General features: G+C 46.1%; 1 protein-coding gene across 13 annotated transcripts in view; it reads left to right on the top strand.

Moving 5' to 3' along the window:
- KEL (Kell metallo-endopeptidase (Kell blood group)) overlaps window positions 1–19,583 on the top strand; it is an 89,849-nt gene that overhangs the window by 58,703 nt on the left and 11,563 nt on the right. For 11 of the 13 annotated variants that reach the window (XM_077345726.1, XM_077345728.1, XM_077345727.1 and 8 more), the window contains 9 exons: window positions 2,001–2,147; window positions 4,688–4,753; window positions 8,458–8,646; window positions 10,338–10,483; window positions 11,746–11,875; window positions 13,629–13,739; window positions 15,904–16,002; window positions 16,486–16,563; window positions 16,930–17,033. In XM_077345726.1, the coding sequence (XP_077201841.1) occupies window positions 2,001–2,147; window positions 4,688–4,753; window positions 8,458–8,646; window positions 10,338–10,483; window positions 11,746–11,875; window positions 13,629–13,739; window positions 15,904–16,002; window positions 16,486–16,563; window positions 16,930–17,033 (1,070 nt within the window). The remainder of the gene's footprint in view (window positions 1–2,000; window positions 2,148–4,687; window positions 4,754–8,457; window positions 8,647–10,337; window positions 10,484–11,745; window positions 11,876–13,628; window positions 13,740–15,903; window positions 16,003–16,485; window positions 16,564–16,929; window positions 17,034–19,583) is intronic. The other 2 variants (XM_077345734.1, XM_077345735.1) reach the window with 2 other exon arrangements.

Raw genomic sequence — 19,583 nt, 5'->3', positions numbered from 1 at the left:
TTAGTGGAAAGGAGCATGAATCCTTGCTTAACAACCTTAACAACTATCAGAATTTGTGTCAGGGCATGAACTTTCATGAGTCACTGCCCATTTCTTCAGATACAGCTAGAATGTCAGTTCACTGGTCCTTCTATCTTGGAGAGTAGAGTGATTTCAGATGCCAAATGACAATAGCAGGCGTTGGTAATGAAACAGGAAACCTGGATCTCAGTTCAGTCCTCGAGGATTCATTGTCCCGAGCTTCATTATCAGCTGCAAATTCAACAGTCTCGCTTTCTAACCTCCCTTTGAAATTCATTTGTAAAAGAATTGTTACTTTTACGTCACCAACGGAATGTCCTGAAAGGTTAAGGTCATTTCCGCACATGAAAAATGTAGCTGTACAGCCTTCAAATGTAGGTGGCATACTTCGGCCCCTTCTCGTGACGTTGTCTACATCCAGAGGCTGGCCAGCAGCCGGCTTGCGATTTCACCATTTTTAACTTGCAATATCAGGAATCGCAAAAAGTGGATTTACCACCATTAAATGCACGAGCCACTGGTCAGCAACCAGCGAGCAACTAGAGCAAAGAATGTATGGGGTGGGGGAAGGTGTGATAGATTCTGCTCCTGCCCTCCCCTCCATTTCCTGCCCAGCGAAGGAGACAGATTCTCCCCTCCCATGTTAGTTTAACCTCCATTAAGTCTCTCTGTAGGGTTTTTTAACTAAGTACCTCCTTCCCAGCTCTTCTTCTTCAGTCCCTTCAGTGTTGCTACAGTTGTTACTGTTTCTCCTACTCTCTAACACAGCCTTTCTCAACTTTTTTACCATTGAGGAACTCCTGAAACTTCAAGAAACCCTGAACGTAGCGTGATTTATTTATTTAGATTTATATTTAGATTTATTTAGATTGTACCGAATATGGTTGGGAAACATAGCTATGTACATGCCTACCTAGGGCCCCTCCCCATCCCCTCCAGGCCCATCACTGGCCATTTTGAGAGGGTTGGTGGAGGGTCGACCTGACCATATATGGTCATGTCATCCAATACATGTTTAACAGATTTTAGAAATATATTAAAGTTAATTAACTCTTAACGCATTTGGGAAACCCTTACAAGGCCATCAAGAAACCCCAGGGTTTCACAAATTGATTATTTTCATCATCTTGATTCTTCTGAATTTTTGGAATTTTTGCAACTATGGTATTGTTGGGTTTTTATTGTATGTTTTATGATGTGTTTAGTGTTATTGCTGTTTTACGCTTTTTATTGACTGCAAACCAGCATGAGCCAACTATGTTGGGAGTAGCAGTATATAAAACTGATTATAAATAATATAAATAATAATGGTTGAGAAAGCCTGCTCTATAGTATATGAGCCAGTTTCGTGTAGTGGTTAGGAGTGCGGACTTCTAATCTGGCATGCCAGGTTCGATTCTGCGCTCCCCAACATGCAGCCAGCTGGGTGACCTTGGGCTCGCCATGGCACTGATAAAACTGTTCTGACCGGGCAGTGATATCAGTGCTCTCTCAGCCTCACCCACCCCACAGGTTGTCTGTTGTGGGGAGAGGAATGAGAAGGCGACTGTAAGCCACTTTGAGCCACCTTCGGGTAGGGAAAAGCGGCATATAAGAACGAACTCTTCTTCTTCTTCTTCTATACCTCAGGGTATATGCCCTTTGAAATTGCCAGGGAAGGGAAAGGTGCTTTAAAGCCACTTTGGGACTCCTTCAGGCAGTGAAAAGTGGGGTATAAAAAACCAACTCATCTTCTAATAAATCGCCAGCTTTCCTTCCCTCGCTCTCTCTTGTAATACAGTCCCTAACTTAAAAGATATTCTGCACATAGAAGCAATTGTGGGTGAATCTTCTTTGCTCACTTGGGGCAATAGCAGGAGAATCAGGATTCCTTAGCTGAGTCAAGACTCTAGTGGGCACTTCCTTGCTCAATGGGGGCATTTTCAGCAACCATTTTGCAGCAGATCTCGATTGTCCAGATTCTTGTTTGGTTCTTTCAGGTGGGTGGATGGAGCATCACAGGCTCCTGGAAAGAGACAGACTTCAACCTGACTCTTCAGAGACTCATGAAAAGATACAACACATTCCCCTTCTTCAAGGCCTACGTGGGACCGAGCTCAACTGATCCGAGCACCAACATTATCCAGGTAAAGCCACCCAGAGGCACGCAATGGTTGGCAGAGTGTGGAAGGCTGCAGCTGCTGAACCAAGTTGAAAAGCTCAAGGGCCAGTGTGGTGTAGTGCCTTCTAATCTGGCAAGCTGGGTTTGATTCCCCACTCCCCATATGCAGCCAGCTGGGTGACTTTGGGGACATCGCAGCCCTGATAACGCTGTTCTGACTGAGTTGCCAGAGCTCTCTCAGCCACACCTACCACACAGGGCATCTGCTGTGGAGAGAAGAAGGGAAGGTGATTGTAAGCTGCTCTGAGACTTCTGGTAGAGAAAAGAATCTCCTTCTTCTTCTTCTTCTTCTTCTTCTTCTTCTTCTTCTTCTTCTTCTTCTTCTTCTTCTTCTTCTTCTTCTTCTTCTTCTTCTTCTTCTTCTTCTTCTTCTTCTTCTTCTTCTATTGTGGTAGCCACACAGCTGGTTTGAAGCTCAGCAATCCCCTCTCCCCTTCTAACTCCCACCAGGAAACCCATTCCTGCCTTCAAGCTTACCCAAAGGTTCACCTGTTCTTTGCCTTTGTGCTTCATTCCATTTTGGGGAAGCACCTGCCACATCACAGTATAGTAACTCTGAAAACAACAAATCATTCCAAAAGTCATATTTTCTTTACTCAGCAGTAAAAATCGAAGAAGAAGAGTCTGTTTTTATACCCTGCTTTTCACTGCCATAAGGAGTCCCCCAATCAGCCTGCAATCACCTTCCCTTCCACTCCCCACAACAGACACCCTGTGAGGTAGGTGGGGCCGAGAGAGCTCTGAGAGAACTGCTCAGCTCTAATTGGACTGTGACTGGCCCAAAGTCACCTGTACTGCATGTGGAGGAGGAGTGGGGGAAATCAAACACAGTTTGCTGGATTAGAAACCACCACTCATAACAACTATACCAGTAGAAGTTCTTTCAGAGCCAAACAATACTTTTAACAGATGATGTGCAATCCAGTGATCCTTTTTTTTTTTTTTTGCGGTGCATCATAGCATCTGTGGTGTGCACACTGGACGGAAATGGTGTCATGCTACTGGGAAATTTTACCCCCCACCCCAGTGCTTCTGCCTTCAAATTTGCCTGCTCTGAAGCTGCGGTTAGCTGTAGCAGATGTGGTGGTAGGGTTCCCAGATCCATGAGCCTGGGTGAGGGTCTCGCACTTTCTAGACACACCGCCCCCCAGCTCCCCATCACATTGTAACATAATATGCTGATCTCACCCGAAAATGACATCAGCTGTCCTGGTCGTGGGGGGGAGCTGATTTTGGGGCAAAACTCTATGGTGAGAAGCAACGTCTGCCATAGAGTTTTACCCAAAAGACAGAGCATCACCCTCCAAAATCTTTGACATGCCAATATCACTTCCAGGTGATATCCCCCCCCCCCCCATCCCCTGCTGGCAGGTCCAATGGATCTGGGACCCCTATGTGATGGGGTTGGTGGTGGTAAAACCAGTCTTTTATCCTCCTCATGGCAAACAGGATCTTCAGCAGCCATCTTGAAGAACATGGGGGAATGGCTAGGAAAGGGTTAACTCACTTTCTCCTCCTCCACCCCCCCCCCTCAAAGAAAAGGGTCAAGAGCTCGGCATCACTGGCGTGTTTTAGAGAAGTGCTTTAGAGCTTCTTATCAAATGGGAATGGCCAAACAATCCCCTAATCCCACACAAGCGATAGGGGTACATGTAAACATTCTCTCTGTCAGGAAACACATCCCAAGTGAGGTCATCTGCCTGAAGGAAATGTGGAAGCCAGGACAGAAGCCAAGAGCCGGTGGGGAAGCATTTCTAGACTTCCGTGGAACAGATCTCATGAAGTTAAGCCAGGCTGGACCCTGTTAGTGCTTGGATGGGAGACCCCAAGGAATTTGAAGGTCACTAGGCAGGGGCAGGCAATGGCAAACCGCTTCTGCTCCTCTGCTCCTGCTTTGAAAACCGAAAAGGGTTGCCACCTATTGGCTGCAACCTGACAGCGGATTTCCACCAAGGATGATTGACCTCAAATAATTATCAATACCATTGTTGAAGAAGAAGAAGAAGAGTTGGATTTTATATCCTGCTCTTCACTACCTCAAGGAGTCTCTAAGTGACTTCCAATCGCCTTCCCTTCCTCTCCCTTCCTCTCCCCTGTGAGGTAGGTGAGGCTGAGAGAGCTCTGACAGAACTGCTCTGTGAGAACAGCTCTAACAGGAGTGGGACAAGCCCAAGGGCACTGAACCGACTGCATGTGGAGGAGCAGGGAATCAAACCCAGTTCTCCAGATTAGAAGCCGCTGCTCTTAACCAAGACACCAAGCGGGTTTTAAAAGACTCTAAAATTCCTAATAATAAACTCATGGAAACCTTCATCTCTCTTCAGGCTCAATTTCCCCCAATGGGAAGGATTACCACTGAACTTAATATCCATGATATTTTCTTCTTTCTGCTAAACCCAGGGCACCATCCCACTTCCCCCCTTTTAGCTGCTTCTTCCTTTACTGATACATCCCTCTTTTGACACAGTTGATGCAGTTAAATCTGTCTTGATCTTCCTTTCCCAGATTGACAATCCTGAATTTGAGCTGCCACCCGAAAGCCACTTCAAGAAAACTCCGAGTTATTCTGAGGTGAGCTGTCAAACCATAGATGAACTGTTAAACTGATCCACCTTTTAATTAATGAAATCGAATGGCTTTTGCTGCCCACAGAGGTCTTTTTATGTATGATTAGCTTCAAAGCCTGTTCATAAGAACGGGCATTGAAAGGGTTTCCTCCCCTGGCCCCCGGCCAGGCAGCTTAAGGTAGCTTTGGACCACAGCTTGCAGCCGGATCAAGTGGGGTGGGCGGGGGCTGGCCAGCTCATTAGCAGGTCCGGGACAGAGCTCCTCAGCAGGCCCTGCTTAGCAGGCTGGGAGGCCCTTCATTAGCAGGCCCTCCACCACGACCCTTTGCCCAGGGCTCTCTCCCCTTACCTGCTGCTGGCTCCATGTACTGAGAACAAAGAGGCTACAGTCCATGGATGGAGGGCGGGAGCTGCAGGGGCAGGGCTAATCAGGGTGCAGCCAGCAAAGCCTTATTCCAACTTGGACAGTCAGACATTTTCCACCCCTCAGACTATTTCACAAATATATAGAGGAACCATGGATAAGGATAGGCACTTTTTTTTCTCACAACAGGTACCAACAGAAAGAGACAAGGTGTGGGGTTTAACAAAGCGGATCTGTTGATATTAGCTAGGGATAAAATATATACAAGCCCACGTTGGATTGTGAAAGATCTGAGGGGGCTGGATGACTGAAGGCCTCTTCAGTGAGTTCTGTTGTTGTGAGCTGCCCCTGAATGGCCATGGGCTGGGCTGACACCCGATTTGGGTTTATTTTGGACCATAGAAGGCCCTAGAGGCTCTGTATCACTAACTTTGTTGACATCCCTCTAAAAAATAGGGACTTCTCTTTTTGCCAAGTCGCAGCTTGTCCTCCATTCATGCCAGAATTGCCAAACTGCTGTTTCTTCTCAGACACACCTCTACCCCCCCCCCCAATACAGGAAGGATTTGCTTCAAGCTGTTATTCAAACTCATGAGACCTTTTCATAACAATTTGTCTCCCAGTTGAAGAAACGCAGCCAAGGCAGCCGAAAGCCTCTAACCTGGAGAGAGAGTGTGGTGTAGAACTTAAGAATGGTGGCTTCTAATCTAGAAGAAGAAGAAGAGTTGGTTCTTATATGCCGCTTTTCCCTACCCGAAGGAGTCTCAAAGCGGCTTACAGTCGCCTTCCCCTTCCTCTCTCCACAACAGACACCCTGTGGGGTGGGTGAGGCTGAGAGAGCCCTGATATCACTGCTCGGTTAGAACAGTTTTATCAGTGCCGTGGCGAGCCCAAGGTCACCCAGCTGGCTGCATGTGGGGGAGCGCAGAATCGAACCCGGCATGCCAGATTAGAAGTCCGCACTCCTAACCACTACACCAAACTGGCTCTCTACAGAGTTGGTTTGATTCCCTGCTCCTCCCCAGGCAACCAGCTGGGTGACCATTGGCTGTTCTGACCAAGCAGCTCTGTCAGATCTCTTTCAACCTCACCTGCCTCACACTGTGTCTGTCGTGAGGTGAAGAAGGGAAGGCAATTGTAAGCCACTTTGAGACTCCTGTGGGCAGTGAAAAGCAGGGCATAAACACCTACTGTTCTTCTTCTTGATTCCCCCACTCATCAAAGTGGCCTACAATCACCATTCCTTCCTCGCCCTACAACAGGTGCATTATGAGGCAGGTGAGGCTGAAAGGACATTGACAGGACTGCCCAAGGTCACCCAGCTGGCAGCATGTGGAGGAGTGGGAAATCAAACCCGGCTCACCACTCTCGACCACTACATCCTGCTTTTCTTTCCAATGTGGAATGACATATTTCACCCCCTCTTCTATTTATTTCCTCACCATGACACTTGGAGGTAGGTTAGTTTGAGAGACTGACCAGTTCAAGGTCATTCAGCATACTTCTCTGCTAAGTAAGACCCGGGGATTCCCTGGTTGTACATTTCATCTCCAGGTGACAGATATCAATGCCCCTGGAGAAAATGGCTGCTTTGGAAGGGGGACTCCATGGCATTATGCTCCCTGCCCCAAATGCCACCCACTCTGGGCTTAGGCCCCAAAGTCTCCAGGTATTTCCCAATCCAGAATTGGCAAACCATATCAGAGTGTGGATTTGTACCTAGGTCTTCTAGATCCTAGTTCAGCATTCTAACAACTACACAACAGCTCTCATCTGTAAAGGGCCATCTTCATTGCCCCTCCTCCAGTAATTGGTAAGGAACTAGGGATGCCAGCCTCCACATGGGACATGGGGATCCCCTGGAATTACAGCTCATCTCCAGACTGAAGAGACCAGATCCCCTAGAAATGGATGCTTTGGAGGGTGGACACATGACATCATGCCCCACTCTGTTCCCTGTCCTCCTTAGGATCTGTCTTCAAGTCACCAGGAGTTTCCAAATCTGGATCTGACAACCTCCCCTCCTTATCCCCTGCTGGGGACCAGGGGGACCTGGAAACTCTATAAGAAGAAGACCTGAATAAGAGCTGTTTTTTTATACCCCACTTTTCACTACCCAAAGGAGTACCCAAGCAGCTAGCAAACCCCTTTCCCTCTCCCCACAATCAACACTCTGAGGTAAGTGAGGTTGAGAGAGCTGTGAGTGAACTGTGACTGGTCCAAGGCCACCCAGCTGGCTTCATGTGGAGGAGCAATGGAGAATCAAACCCAGGGCAATTCCGCACAACGGGCAATTTCGCTAAGTCTGAGCGCTATTGAAAAGCACTGGTAGCAAAAGCGGCAGGTCTTGGTAACACACACAGCCGGTTCAATCGAAAAAAAAGCTCTCCCACTAGCGCTGCTCTTGTAACGCACAAGTTTCCGGTCGCGCCGATATCGCAACAAAGGAGGCAATATTTTTCCGTGCTTCCTCTCTCGCCTGGCCATCAATTAAAGAGAACAGCCAATTAACTGTTGTGTTCATGTTTCCCTTTAAAAACTGTTTTTTAAAAACACAAAAACACCAGTAGCAACGCATATTCGTTTATTCGATGTATCAGAAAGACCTTTTTCACTGGCTTAGGAGCTGGCACTTACTCGTTTACACACTCTGAAAGCAAAAAAAAAAATCCCCCCCCTCCAGTGCTATTTCTGGCTGAAATTACGGGCAGTGTCGAACAGGGGGCTGTATTGTGCTCAGAAACTTTACAGACAATTGCTTGTGGAGGGATTTCAGCCAAAGAAGCATCGCTTATTCATTACTTTGGCCAGTTTAAGGGCAAAAAATGGCGATCGCGATGCCGAAAGCTTGGGTGCGAGAGCTTAGGGAGGGACATACTTGCTACCTCTGTACTGATGTGTTGCAAGTTGAGTCTAGCGTTTTTTTTAGGTGGAATCCACTTTTGCAGCCTACAATCACCATTCCACTTTTGTGGATTCCCCGAAAATCGCTACAACAAAGCGATTTTTGTGGGAGTGTTGCAGGAGTGTTGCAGATCGTGTACGACATAGTGAATAATGAAAAATAATTAGCGTTACACAATGGTAACACTTCGGCAACATTAGTGCTGTGCGGAATGGACCCCAGTTCTCCAGATTAGAGTCTGCCACTCTTAGCCATTACACCATGCTGGCTTTCAATATTGACATTATTTTGTCCTCTGTCTTGGCTCAAGCGAGAAGAACTCTACTCAATCAGACGGCACTCCTGCCTCAATGACTTGGTCTGAGCAAATGATCTCTGGGAACAGCTTCCAGTGGGATGTGTATTTAAGGATTCCCGACTGTTGTGTTTTGTCTGGCAGGTGGTCCGCATGTATTTCTCCTACCTGCTGAAGCTGGCAGACTTGATGGGAGGTCACATGGACGTGACCCCCAGCTACATCTCCCTGGCCCTGTCATTCATGTCCAACCTCCAGAAGGCCGTGACCCCACTGAAGGAAAGACAGGAGAAAAGAATGCTATTCTACCGCACCACCATTGGAAAGCTACAGGTATGTCTCTCCAGAGCTCTACTTGTGGAGGGAGAAGTAAATTGTATTCTGGAGAATACATCACAGGGTGTCTGTTGTGGAGAGAGGAAGGCTAGGTGACTGTAAATCACTTTGAGATTCCCTTGAATGTTGAAAAGCAAGATATAAAAAGGGGGGAAAAAGATCTTCTGTCATCTTCTGTCAAAAGATCTTCTGTTAGGACCCCCACCCCCATCCTGCAGTGGATTCTAATTCCAGTGTGTGATAGAACATGTTTGCAAGATTTTGCTAGCGAGCTTTTTCCATTTTAAACATCTCTCAGGTCATTTTTTAAAATTAAATCAGCTTGAAAAACAGTGTTTTGAATATCCATCTAAACAACAAAAATCACAGGCATGGAAAAAGTACCCCAAAGAGGAGTCCAAATGATCACAGGATTAGAGCCCCTTGCTTGTGCCTGATGTTCACATGAACCATTTCTTCTCTTCTAGCGAGCAAAATAATAAAATACAGACAATTACCTCAATGACACCCACCAAACAGAGACAGTGCCTCAAGAGCATCTTAATTATGCCCCTCCTTATGTATTTTAACTTTCTTGAAAAATTTTTCAAACACTTTTGGATGACAGGCATATGGTTACAAAGTTTTTCTATACAGTGATTTGCAAATGCAAAGCCCTTTTAATATCAGTGCAATTTGTAACATTTATTATATATCAGCAGAAGCATCATATTTCTTATTGGAGCCTTTTAAAAATTATTATTATTATTATTATTATTATTATTATTATTATTATTATTATTATTATTATTATTATTATTATTATTATTATTATTATTATTATTATTATTTCCCGCCTCTCCCGATAGGCTCGAGGCGGGTCACAACAACTAATCCCATTAAAATTCCCATTAAAATCTCAATCTACTAACATGGCGGCTAAAAATCCCATCCCCCAATTATTAAGAGGTGAAGAGGAAAGGATAGGGGAGTAGCGTTACCGACATATATTATTACTTATGATTCTATGCCTCATTGATTTAATCCCTATATGTATTGAGTTGGCATTGTTTAGCACTATGTTCAAACGCTGATAGTGTAATTTTAAGTATTTCTTGGAAGTTGCAGGTCAAAGGACCGTAAATAAAGGAACTGAATTGAATGGTTAGATTCGCAGTTCACAAAATGAACTTTTATTTCCCTTCTCCTCCTCCTTGGGAGAGAAGCAGGACAATACAATAGAACTGTGTATACTCCTTGGACAAAGGGCGATGGAGTGAAAGATTTTCCTGTGTGCAGAACATGTGAATGTATCACTCTGAATTCCGCATTGGGAAGATGAACTTAATGGCAATTCTATGGCATTTCTAACCTCTGACAACTTAATTCCTGTTTAGACGTGCATCTCCTCAACTGCAAGCCAACACAGACTTACAAGGGCATAAATCTCTTTAAACATGAGGTTTACTTTCAGACCAAACCATGCTAAGGACTAGGCTCTTCGTCTTGATGTCTATGTGTGTATGGTTTTGTCCATTTCTTGGTCACTTATAGGACTGGGAGTCTCTTTTCAGCTCTTTCTCAGAAGCAGCCCCCTCCACCACCACAGATGACGTGTGATGAGGACAAGGGTGCCCCTTCCTGCTGCTTCCTAAGAGGTGTTTTGTGAACGCCTTTTGCAATTTCATTCTGTTTGTTTTTCACTTTAGGAGGAGGTCCCCGCTATTGACTGGCTGGCGTGTCTCCAGGCTGCTTTTCATCCAGTGCAACTGAACGCCTCTCAGCCGATTGCTGTGCATGATATGCAGTACTTGAAAGGCATGTCGCATCTGATTGGAGAGTGGCAGAAGAGGAGGTGGGTGTTGGGGGTGGGTGGGTATTTTAGGGCCTCTTGCCCCGGGACTAGGTACGCTTAACTGCATTGGCATCCTAGAGGAAGACAGAGGTTAAACCATTCCGTTCTCAGCACATTGGCTGCTTTGATATCACAGTGACAAATTCAACAATTCAACTATAGGATTCAAACAAAACTCTATGGCAAAACTGAATTCTAGAGTGTCATGTTCGGGTGGTAGCTCCAGGTATTTGTCAGAAGTGACATCACACTCCTTTTTAGAACCTCACAGACAATCTGCTCATGGCATGAATGGGTCATGTCTTCTTTTTGACTGCTGCTGCAGAGGCGATAGCCAATGCTACCTTTTCTGGCGTGGCTTCTTCCTCCGCACCCACCTTCCCAATATCCATGTACATTCTGACAACGGAAAAATTTATTTTCCCTTCAGCATGTCTGCACTTCCATTATTATATACTACAGACAGTTGAGACTTGCTTAAAATGTATACAGGACTATTTGGAAAGAGTACTGAGGTCTTCAAGAGCCTCTTGTGGCGCAGAGTGGTAAGGCAGCAGACATGCAGTCTGAACCTCTGTCTATGAGGTTGGGAGTTCAATCCCAGCAGCTGGCTCAAGGTTGACTCAGCCTTCCATCCTTCCGAGGTCGGTAAAATGAGTACCCAGCTTGCTGGGGGGTAAACGGTAATGACTGGGGAAGGCACTGGCAAACTACCCTGTATTGAGTCTGCCATGAAAACGCTAGAGCAGGGGTAGTCAAACTGCGGCCCTCCAGATGTCCATGGACTACTTTTCTCATGAGCCCCTGCCAGCGAATGCTGGCAGGGGCTCATGGGAATTGTAGTCCATGGACATCTGGAGGGCCGCAGTTTGACTACCCCTGCGCTAGAGGGTGTCATGCCAAGGGTCAGACATGACCCGGTGCTTGCACAGGGGATACCTTTACCTTTATTGAGGTCTTCAGTAAGATTTTATAATGTGAGTGCTGGGCTCCTTTCTAGAACCTCCCTTCCTTCACCACGAAAGCAGAAGAGTCTCACTAAGTGAGAAGGCAGAACTTAAAAGCAGAGCCTCTCGACTTTCTTACCTCTCTGGAATGGCGATTTTGTTTTTTTGTGGTTTGTGGTTGGATTCAGTCCCCTTAGGGCAACTTGGAACTTGCTCCCCATAACATCCTGTAAAAACAAATAACTGTCTCTTCTCCTTTTTTCTTTGTTATTACAAATCAAAAACACTTCCGCGGTAAATAAATCTTTCCGGCAGGGATATCCTACAGATCTACATGATTCTCTGCCTGGTCGGGAACATGTCCCCTGCCTTGGACAGGCAGTTCCAAGAAGCTCGACAGGAACTGGCAGATAAACTAAAGGGCAGGACGACCAAACCAGAGATGGTGAGCCTGCTTTTCTTGAGTTCCCTCACTTCCTTTTCCCTTTTTCATGCATGCTGTAGGGAAGGAGGTGACCCCTCTTATCTTGCATGTTAGGTTCTCAACTCTGGGATGGGAATTCCTGGAGACTTGGGGGTACGGCCTGGGAGGGCGGAGGGGCTAGGGAGAGGAGGGGTTTATATGATGCAGTAGTCAGCTCTCCAGGGAAATTGATCATTGTTGGGAGATCAGTCATGATTCCAAGGGAACTACGGCCTGGAGATCAACAACCCTACTTACAAACTTGGACTTGATTCATTGGACCTGGGCCTTGTAAGGTGGGAACTGGCCTTAGCTTAGTTTACATTGGCAAGTAAGGTTGCCAGACGCTCAGCAGGAGATAGGGGAGGAAGGGAGAGGTAGGGAGAGCCAATGTGGTGTAGTGATTAAGAGTAGCGGTTTCTAATCTGGCAAGCCAGGTTTGATTCCCTGCTCCTCTCCATGAAGTCAGCTGGGTGATCTTGGGCTAGTCACAGCCCTGACTGAGCAGTCCTGTCAGAAGCTCTCTCAGCCTCACCTACCTCACAGAGTTTCTGTTGTGGAGAGAGGAAGAGAAGGCAATTCTAAGTTGCTTTGAGATTCCAGGCAATTAAAAGTGGGGCATAAAAACCTTCTTCTTCTTCTTCTTCTTCTTCTTCTTCTTCTTCTTCTTCTTCTTCCTCTTCCTCTTCCTCTTCCTCTTCCTCTTCCTCTTCCTCTTCCTCTTCCTCTTCCTCTTCCTCTTCCTCTTCCTCTTCCTCTTCCTCCTCCTCCTCCTCCTCCTCCTCCTCTTCCTCTTCCTCCTTATGAGATGATGAGTCTCCCCAGTGAAGTGAAACCATTATACTAGAGACACTGATCACCTCTCCATTTCTCCAGGGAATATCTTCCTGCTGCCCAGCAGAGTGGTAACAGGAAAAGGCAGCAGGGGTTGGAAGGTTTCTTGCTACACTGAGAGATCTGGTAGATATGGGGGAACAGTTTGTGCTATATCCCCAAGTGCTGGAATGACCTAATTTTGGAGCAGAAAGGGGCACTTTCTATCTAGGGTCTTTCTGATGGGGTCTAATACCTTTCTGTCCCAGCCATCTTGGTGTAGTGGTTAAGAGTGGTGGCCTCTAATCTGGAGAACTAGGCTTGATTCCCTGCACCACAAGCAGCCTGCTGGGTGACTTTGGGCCAGTTACAGTTCTCTCAGAACATCCCCAGCCTCACCAACCTCACAGGGTGTCTATTGTGGGGAGAGAAGGAGGAAGGCTGTTTGAAGCTTCTCTGAGACACATGGAGCCTTCTGGGTGACTTTGGGTGAGTCACAGTTCCCTCAGAGTTCTCTCAGCCCCACTTACCTCCTAAGAGGCCTATAGTGGGGAGATGAAGGGTAGACATTGCAAACTGCTTGGATGCGCTTACATTGGTTAGTGAAAAGTGGGGTATAAAAACCAACTCTTTTTCTTTGGGTTAAAGTGGGAAGACCTGTTTGTTAAATCTCCAGATTTTCAAATGATCTTTGCAGATTTTTTTAGCTGCTGAGTTCCTTTCTTTGATCGCCAACTTTACAGAGTGCAATTTTTATGAAAGTTATAATATAATGTTGATGGGGTGAGGTGATATTTGAACACCCTTCAGAATGCCAGGTTAGTGGGAGAGCGCCAGGTAATAAATTCATTTAACTGGTATTTCTTCAGAAGAACTTCCCTGAGCCAAGAGTGACTTCATATTCCCCTTTCTTCCTTCCCAGGTTAGAAGGGAGCGTTGGCGGAAATGCCTCAGCGAGACCAGTACATTTTTTGGGCCCATCCTTGGCGAGATGATTGTGCGAGAGATTTTCCCCCAGAAGGCCAAGGATCTCGTAGGTATTCAATGACGCCAGACACATATTCATTTCCCTCTCAGCCTGCTTTTGTCTTCCTCAACTAATATCCTGTTAGGTGTGGCGTATTGCAAGGCCATGCTTTTCTCCATTGCTGACCTCGGAAATTTGGACATAAGTTTGTGTTTTTTGCCAAGCTTTCCACCTCGCAAGCTTAAACTGCTTTTTAGGAAGTTCCTGTTTATTTCCAATATAAGCTATTTCCTAAAATCCTAAGGAATGTGTAATTACCATTGGCTAGCTCACAGGATCCAACCTGCTATTGATTGGTGTAATTATCCAATCAGGGGGCTCTGCTTAGGGCCTGTCAGTTGTGACCCTGAATCAGCCAGGCCAATCACTCGATCCAGGAATAGCTCAGGATTGATTATTTAAATTGTATTTTTGAATTTTGTTAGCCAATTTGAGAGCCTCTTGTGGCGCAGAGTGGTAAGGCAGCAGACATGCAGGCTGAAGCTCTGCCCATGAGGCTGTGAGTTCAATCCCAGCAGCCGGCTCAAGGTTGACTCAGCCTTCCATCCTTCCGAGGTCAGTAAAATGAGTACCCAGCTTGCTGGGGGTGGGGTAAACAGTAATGACTGGGGAAGGCACTGGCAAACCACCCCATATTGAGTCTGCCATGAAAACATTGGAGGGCGTCACCCCAAGGGTCAGACATGACCCTGTGCTTGTACAGGGGATACCTTTACCTTTACCTTTTAGCCAATTTGAGTTATGAGGTAAAAGTACTTTAAGAAGAGGCTTTTTACTACCCAAAGGAGTCTCAAAGCAGCTCACAAACACCTTCCCTTCCTCTCCACCCAGCAGGCACCTTGTGTGGTAGGTGAGGCTGAGAAAGCACTGAGAGAATGGTTACTGGCTCAAAGTCACCCAGCAGGCTGCATGTGGAGGAGGAGTGGAGACTCAAACCCAGTTCTCCAGATTAGAGGCCACTGCTCTTAACCACTACACCAGGCTGGCTCTTTAATAACTAAAATATACTGGCCCAACACCAGTTCATTTCCATGAGGATACTTGGTTGGATCCAGACTGAATTTTCCACTAGTGGAATGTGTGGGATAATTTCCCACCCATTCCCTCTTAAGAACATAAGAAGAGCTCTGTGGGATCGGACCACTGGCTCATCTAACCCAGCAACCAGTGGCCCATCAGTTCCACTGCTGGTCCAACAAAAGGACATAGAGACCAAGGCCTCTCCTTTCATGTTAGCACCCAGCACTGATAATCAGAGATTTACTGCCTCTGAATGTGGAGGTTCCCTTTAGTCACCATGTCTAGTAGACCTATCCTCTATGAATTTATGCAATCCCCTATTAAAGCTGTCTATTCCCACGGTCATTACATCTAGTATAAATCACTATTTTGATCCATCCTGAATCTAATGAATCTCTTCGTACTGCAGCGCCTGCCCCTCTCTGTGTTTCATGCTGTTCCTGAGAGTCCTCTGTCATTCACAAGCTACGTCGAGATCTATCTTGGTGCCGTGGTTAAGAGCGGCAGACTTCAATCTGGAGAACTGGGTTTGATCCCCCACTCCTCCTCCACATGCAGCCAGCTGGATGACCTTGGGCTAATCACAGTCCTGTTAGAACTGCTCTTGCAGGGGAGTTCTCTCAGAGCTCTCTCAGATCCACCTACCTCAGAGGGTGTCTGTTGCAGGGAGGGGAAGGGAAAGGTGTTTGTAAGTCGCTTTGGGACTCCTTTGGATAGTGAAAAGCAGGATCAAAAAGAAAGACAGAAAGCTCCTCCTCCTCTTTTTCGTCTTCTGAGATTAGTGGACTGAAATGTGTGAGGAAAGGAGACATTCTGTTCCCCTGACCACAGTGTCTGAGATGAGCAGTAAATTTAATCTGGATCCATCCCATTGAATTAGGGATGAAACTGACTCAATCATCCTCATGGAAAAGACAACCCCTGTCTGCTTTTGCGGGAGGTAGAATGGACCTGTTTTAAATATACTGATTTGTGCGGTAGGCCGAAGCCCCCCAAACCCCACAGAGCTCTCCTCTTTTATCCTCACTGGAAGTCACAGCATTTCCCAGAAAGCGACTGGACATCTCCTTAAAGCTTCCGCCTTGAGTCTCGGCCGGAAGGGCTGTTTAATGAATGTGGGGGATCTCTGTGTCTTTTCTCTCCTTTCCAGGCTGAGCTGATGTTCTCTGAGATCCGAGATGCCATCCACAACCGACTGGATCAAGTGGAATGGATGGACAGCCGGTCTCGCCAAGAGGCCAAGGAGAAAGTATGAAACATGTGTAATGTTGGGGGTGGGGATTTCTTGGAGAGTTTGAGGATGAACCTTGGGATGGGAGGGACCTCATTGGGGTTTAATGTCAGATGGTCCACCTCCAATGCAGCTATTCTCTCCAACTGAGTTCAGTTGTTTGGAAATCCATGACAACTCCTGGTGATTCTTTGGTTGGCAAAATGATCTTGCCCTCCTCTGGGGTTCGTGCTGTGGTATCACCCCTGGGAGATTTGGGTTTGCAGCCATAGCAGTCTAAGAGGGGACAGGTTTTGAAGCAGGAAGAAGTGAAACAGATGTGTGATTCCCCCACCCCTTCTCCTGGCCACAGCTCGGGGTCCAAACTGGCCTGTTCAATTTGAAAAAATTCCAACTTGGTTCGGGGTTCACTGAATCCCGAATTGAACGAGAATTTTTAGGTTTGTGCTCATCCCCATTTATCAATCATCTAAGTTACTTGTTGCTCTTCTACTTTTTTAGGTGTATGCGGTCCGGGTGGAGATTGGCTACCCGGAGAACATCCACCCAACAGAGGAAATGGATTATGAGTACCAAGAAGTGAGTTGATTAAACAGTTGCCACATGACTATATTCTTCAGTGGTCCACTGAGGAACAATCCTTCCAAAGGGAAGAATGCCTGCCCCCTCCCTTGTAGCTCCATCCTATGGCACTCCAATAAAATTTGAATCCAGGATGTGACTGCAAGCTTTGCATATGATCTCCTACTGTCAAATGTTATAGAAAGGTCATGGGTCAGAATAGGCATTTACTTTCTGTTTGTAAGAACTGAGCAAGGGGCCTTAGTGGGCAGCCAAAGGTGAAATACATTTCTTGCCCAAGCCAAGACGTCCTGTTGGATGTTTCAATCAATTGGCTTTTCCTTCACTGTATTCTCAAAGCTCTCTTTTTGTTTCTTTCTTCAGGTGGAAATCCTGGAAGACAACTTTTTCCGCAATGTGGTCGTTTGCCTGACGTTCCTGAGGAAGAGGTTCTCGCAGAGACTTGTCCGTCCCCACCTGCAGGATAAGTATGTTGAGCTTAGAGCGCGAAGGAGACCAAGTTGGATGGCAGAACACATTCCACACTGCTGGAGAGGGGGCATTGCATCAACTGTTTGTTCAGCAGTGCAATTGACTGCCTAAGAAGGTGGTGAGCTCCCCCCTCACTGGCAATCTTCAAGCAGGAGCTGGACAGATACATATCATGGATGGATTCAAGAGGGTAGCCCTGTTGGTCTGAAGTAGCACAACAAAATTTGGGTCTAATGGCGCCTTTAAGACCAAGAAAGACTTATTCAAGGTGTGAGCCTTCATGCGCATGCACACTTCCTCTGACAATGGAACAGGGACCATAAGAGTGCAGATATAAGGAGAAAGTAAATTAATAGCAAATTACTAAACAGCACCATACTTCCAAATATGTTCAAAAAGGCAGTCCTTTGGGTTCAATTGTCGTTCACAAAAACATTGGGGCAATAAAAATGTAAAGTTAGTAATTAGTGGCAGACACTTTCCTAGTTGTGAAAATCTTTAATAAATCTTTGTTGGGCTTAAAGGTGCCATTGGACTCAAGCATCATCGGTGCTTTAGGCTTATCCTGCATTGAGCAGGGGGTTTGACTAGATGACCCCTTCCAACTCTAGGATCCTATGATTCACATACTCTAAAACAGGGCTTGAACAGCCTATAGGAGAAACCCTCATTCATGCTTTCTACTGTTCAGAGCTTGCTGAAGCTATCTCTTGCCCCCCCCCCCTTTCTTCTGCTGGGCTGCTGGGCTGCTGTCTGCCAGTCAGGAATAGAACCTGAAGGATTCTTTGCAGCTGAAAAGCCAATGGCCCGTTAATGCTTCTTGCAAACCTCTGGTTCCAATAAACTGTATATAATGCAACTCTGCATGTGAGGAACCTGTTTATTTCCCCAGCACTGCCAATGCAAGCCAGAGATAAGCGAGATTTGTCCCATTGCATTAATCTTCACGGCTCATTCTGCCTGCCCTGCTGTCTGCACCACTTGCCTTTGGGTTTAACTTGACAGAATGACTGATTAACTTCACTGCCGGTGCAGGTGGAATTTGTTGCCTTTCTCAGTTTGCATCTTTCCCTTCCTCTCATGGGGTACTGAAGCACCGATGTGCAAATCCATCAAGGCTCTTTTTTGTACTGTGATTCTGATCAATTTATACAGACATCGGTTGGCTTCAGTGGTCTGTCTCCTGAAGCCTTCCTCCAGCATAAAGGACATCCCTCCAACTTAAGTTCTAGCTGAGGTCCATCTTCCAATTTCTCTGTGCAGAGTGGCATTACACAGGCCATTAAACCCTGGAGGGAGGGGGAGAAAGAGGATGGAAAATGATATCAAACTGTGCAATAACAGCAGCTTGTGCAATCTTTGCACACCAAAATGGAAGAATGGCAGCTTTCTAAGGCTTTGTGAAAGCAAATAATTTGGGACTTGAATGCAATGGGAAACGCAGATGGAAAGTAAACTGGACCAGTGTCTCTTGTTTGACAACAACTGATGTTGCTGCTGGTTGTAGATGCTGCTAATATTTTAAATTGTTTTTATGTTGTTTTAGTTTAACTACTTGATAACTTTTTTTGATGATGTATACTGCCCTAAGCTGGTTTTGGGAGGGCAGTATAGAGATTTAATTAATAATTTAATTATGCTACTCCCCTATCCTTTCCTCTTCACCTCTTTGATAATTGGGGGAGGGATGGCATTTTTAGCCGTCATGTTAGTAGATTGATGTTTTAATGGGAATTTTAATGGGGCTAGTTGTTGTGACCCGCCTCGAGCCTGTCGGGAGAGGCGGGAAATAAATCTAATAATAACAACAACAACAACAACAACAACAACAATAACAATAATATTGATGCGTGCACTAATTTCCCAATAACAGGGATCAATTCCCTTGAAGTAAATGGCAGCACTGGAGGGCAGACTCTATGGTGTTACTCCCCTGTTGAGTTCTCTCCTCACCCCAAGCTCCACCCTCCTGAGACTCCACCCTCCACCCTCCTGAGACTCCACCCTCCTGAGACTCCGCCCTCAGAATTCTCATGCTGGAGTTTGGCAGCCTTAAGTCGATCACCTGATAACTTGATGATCAGGAGATGGTTTGGGAAGGTTTACAGACAGTGGCAACCTGAGGCAAATTCTGTTTGTGGTGTTAGTTCTGCGACCGTGGCTCAATCACACATGCGAATCCTGTGGACAAGCATTTAGTAATGCCACTGAAGTCACACCCACAGAGTAAGTGGAAAGCGGGGGGGGGGGATAGGATGAGATAAAACTATTGGCCAGAGAATTCTTTCCAGTGTGGTGTACTGAGAGCCAGTGTGTAGTGGTTTGTTTATTTATTTAGCAATTTATATACTACCCCTCTCGGGTGTACCATCTTAGGAGGGCTTACCCAGTCTAAAAACTCAATAAAACCAATGCATTTCTCATATATATAAAATAAAATTAGGATTTTTTTAGAACCATGGATGAAGCGCTGTTTGCATCAGCCATGGTTACTGAGAGCAATAAAGAGTTAAGAGCGGCGGCCTCTAATCTGGAGAAGTGGGTTT

This window comes from Paroedura picta, chromosome 7, assembly GCF_049243985.1.
Source record: "Paroedura picta isolate Pp20150507F chromosome 7, Ppicta_v3.0, whole genome shotgun sequence".
Classification (NCBI taxonomy): domain Eukaryota; kingdom Metazoa; phylum Chordata; class Lepidosauria; order Squamata; family Gekkonidae; genus Paroedura; species Paroedura picta.
The sequence above is the reverse complement of the archived record's forward strand: the minus strand, read 5'-3'. Positions and strand labels throughout refer to the sequence as shown.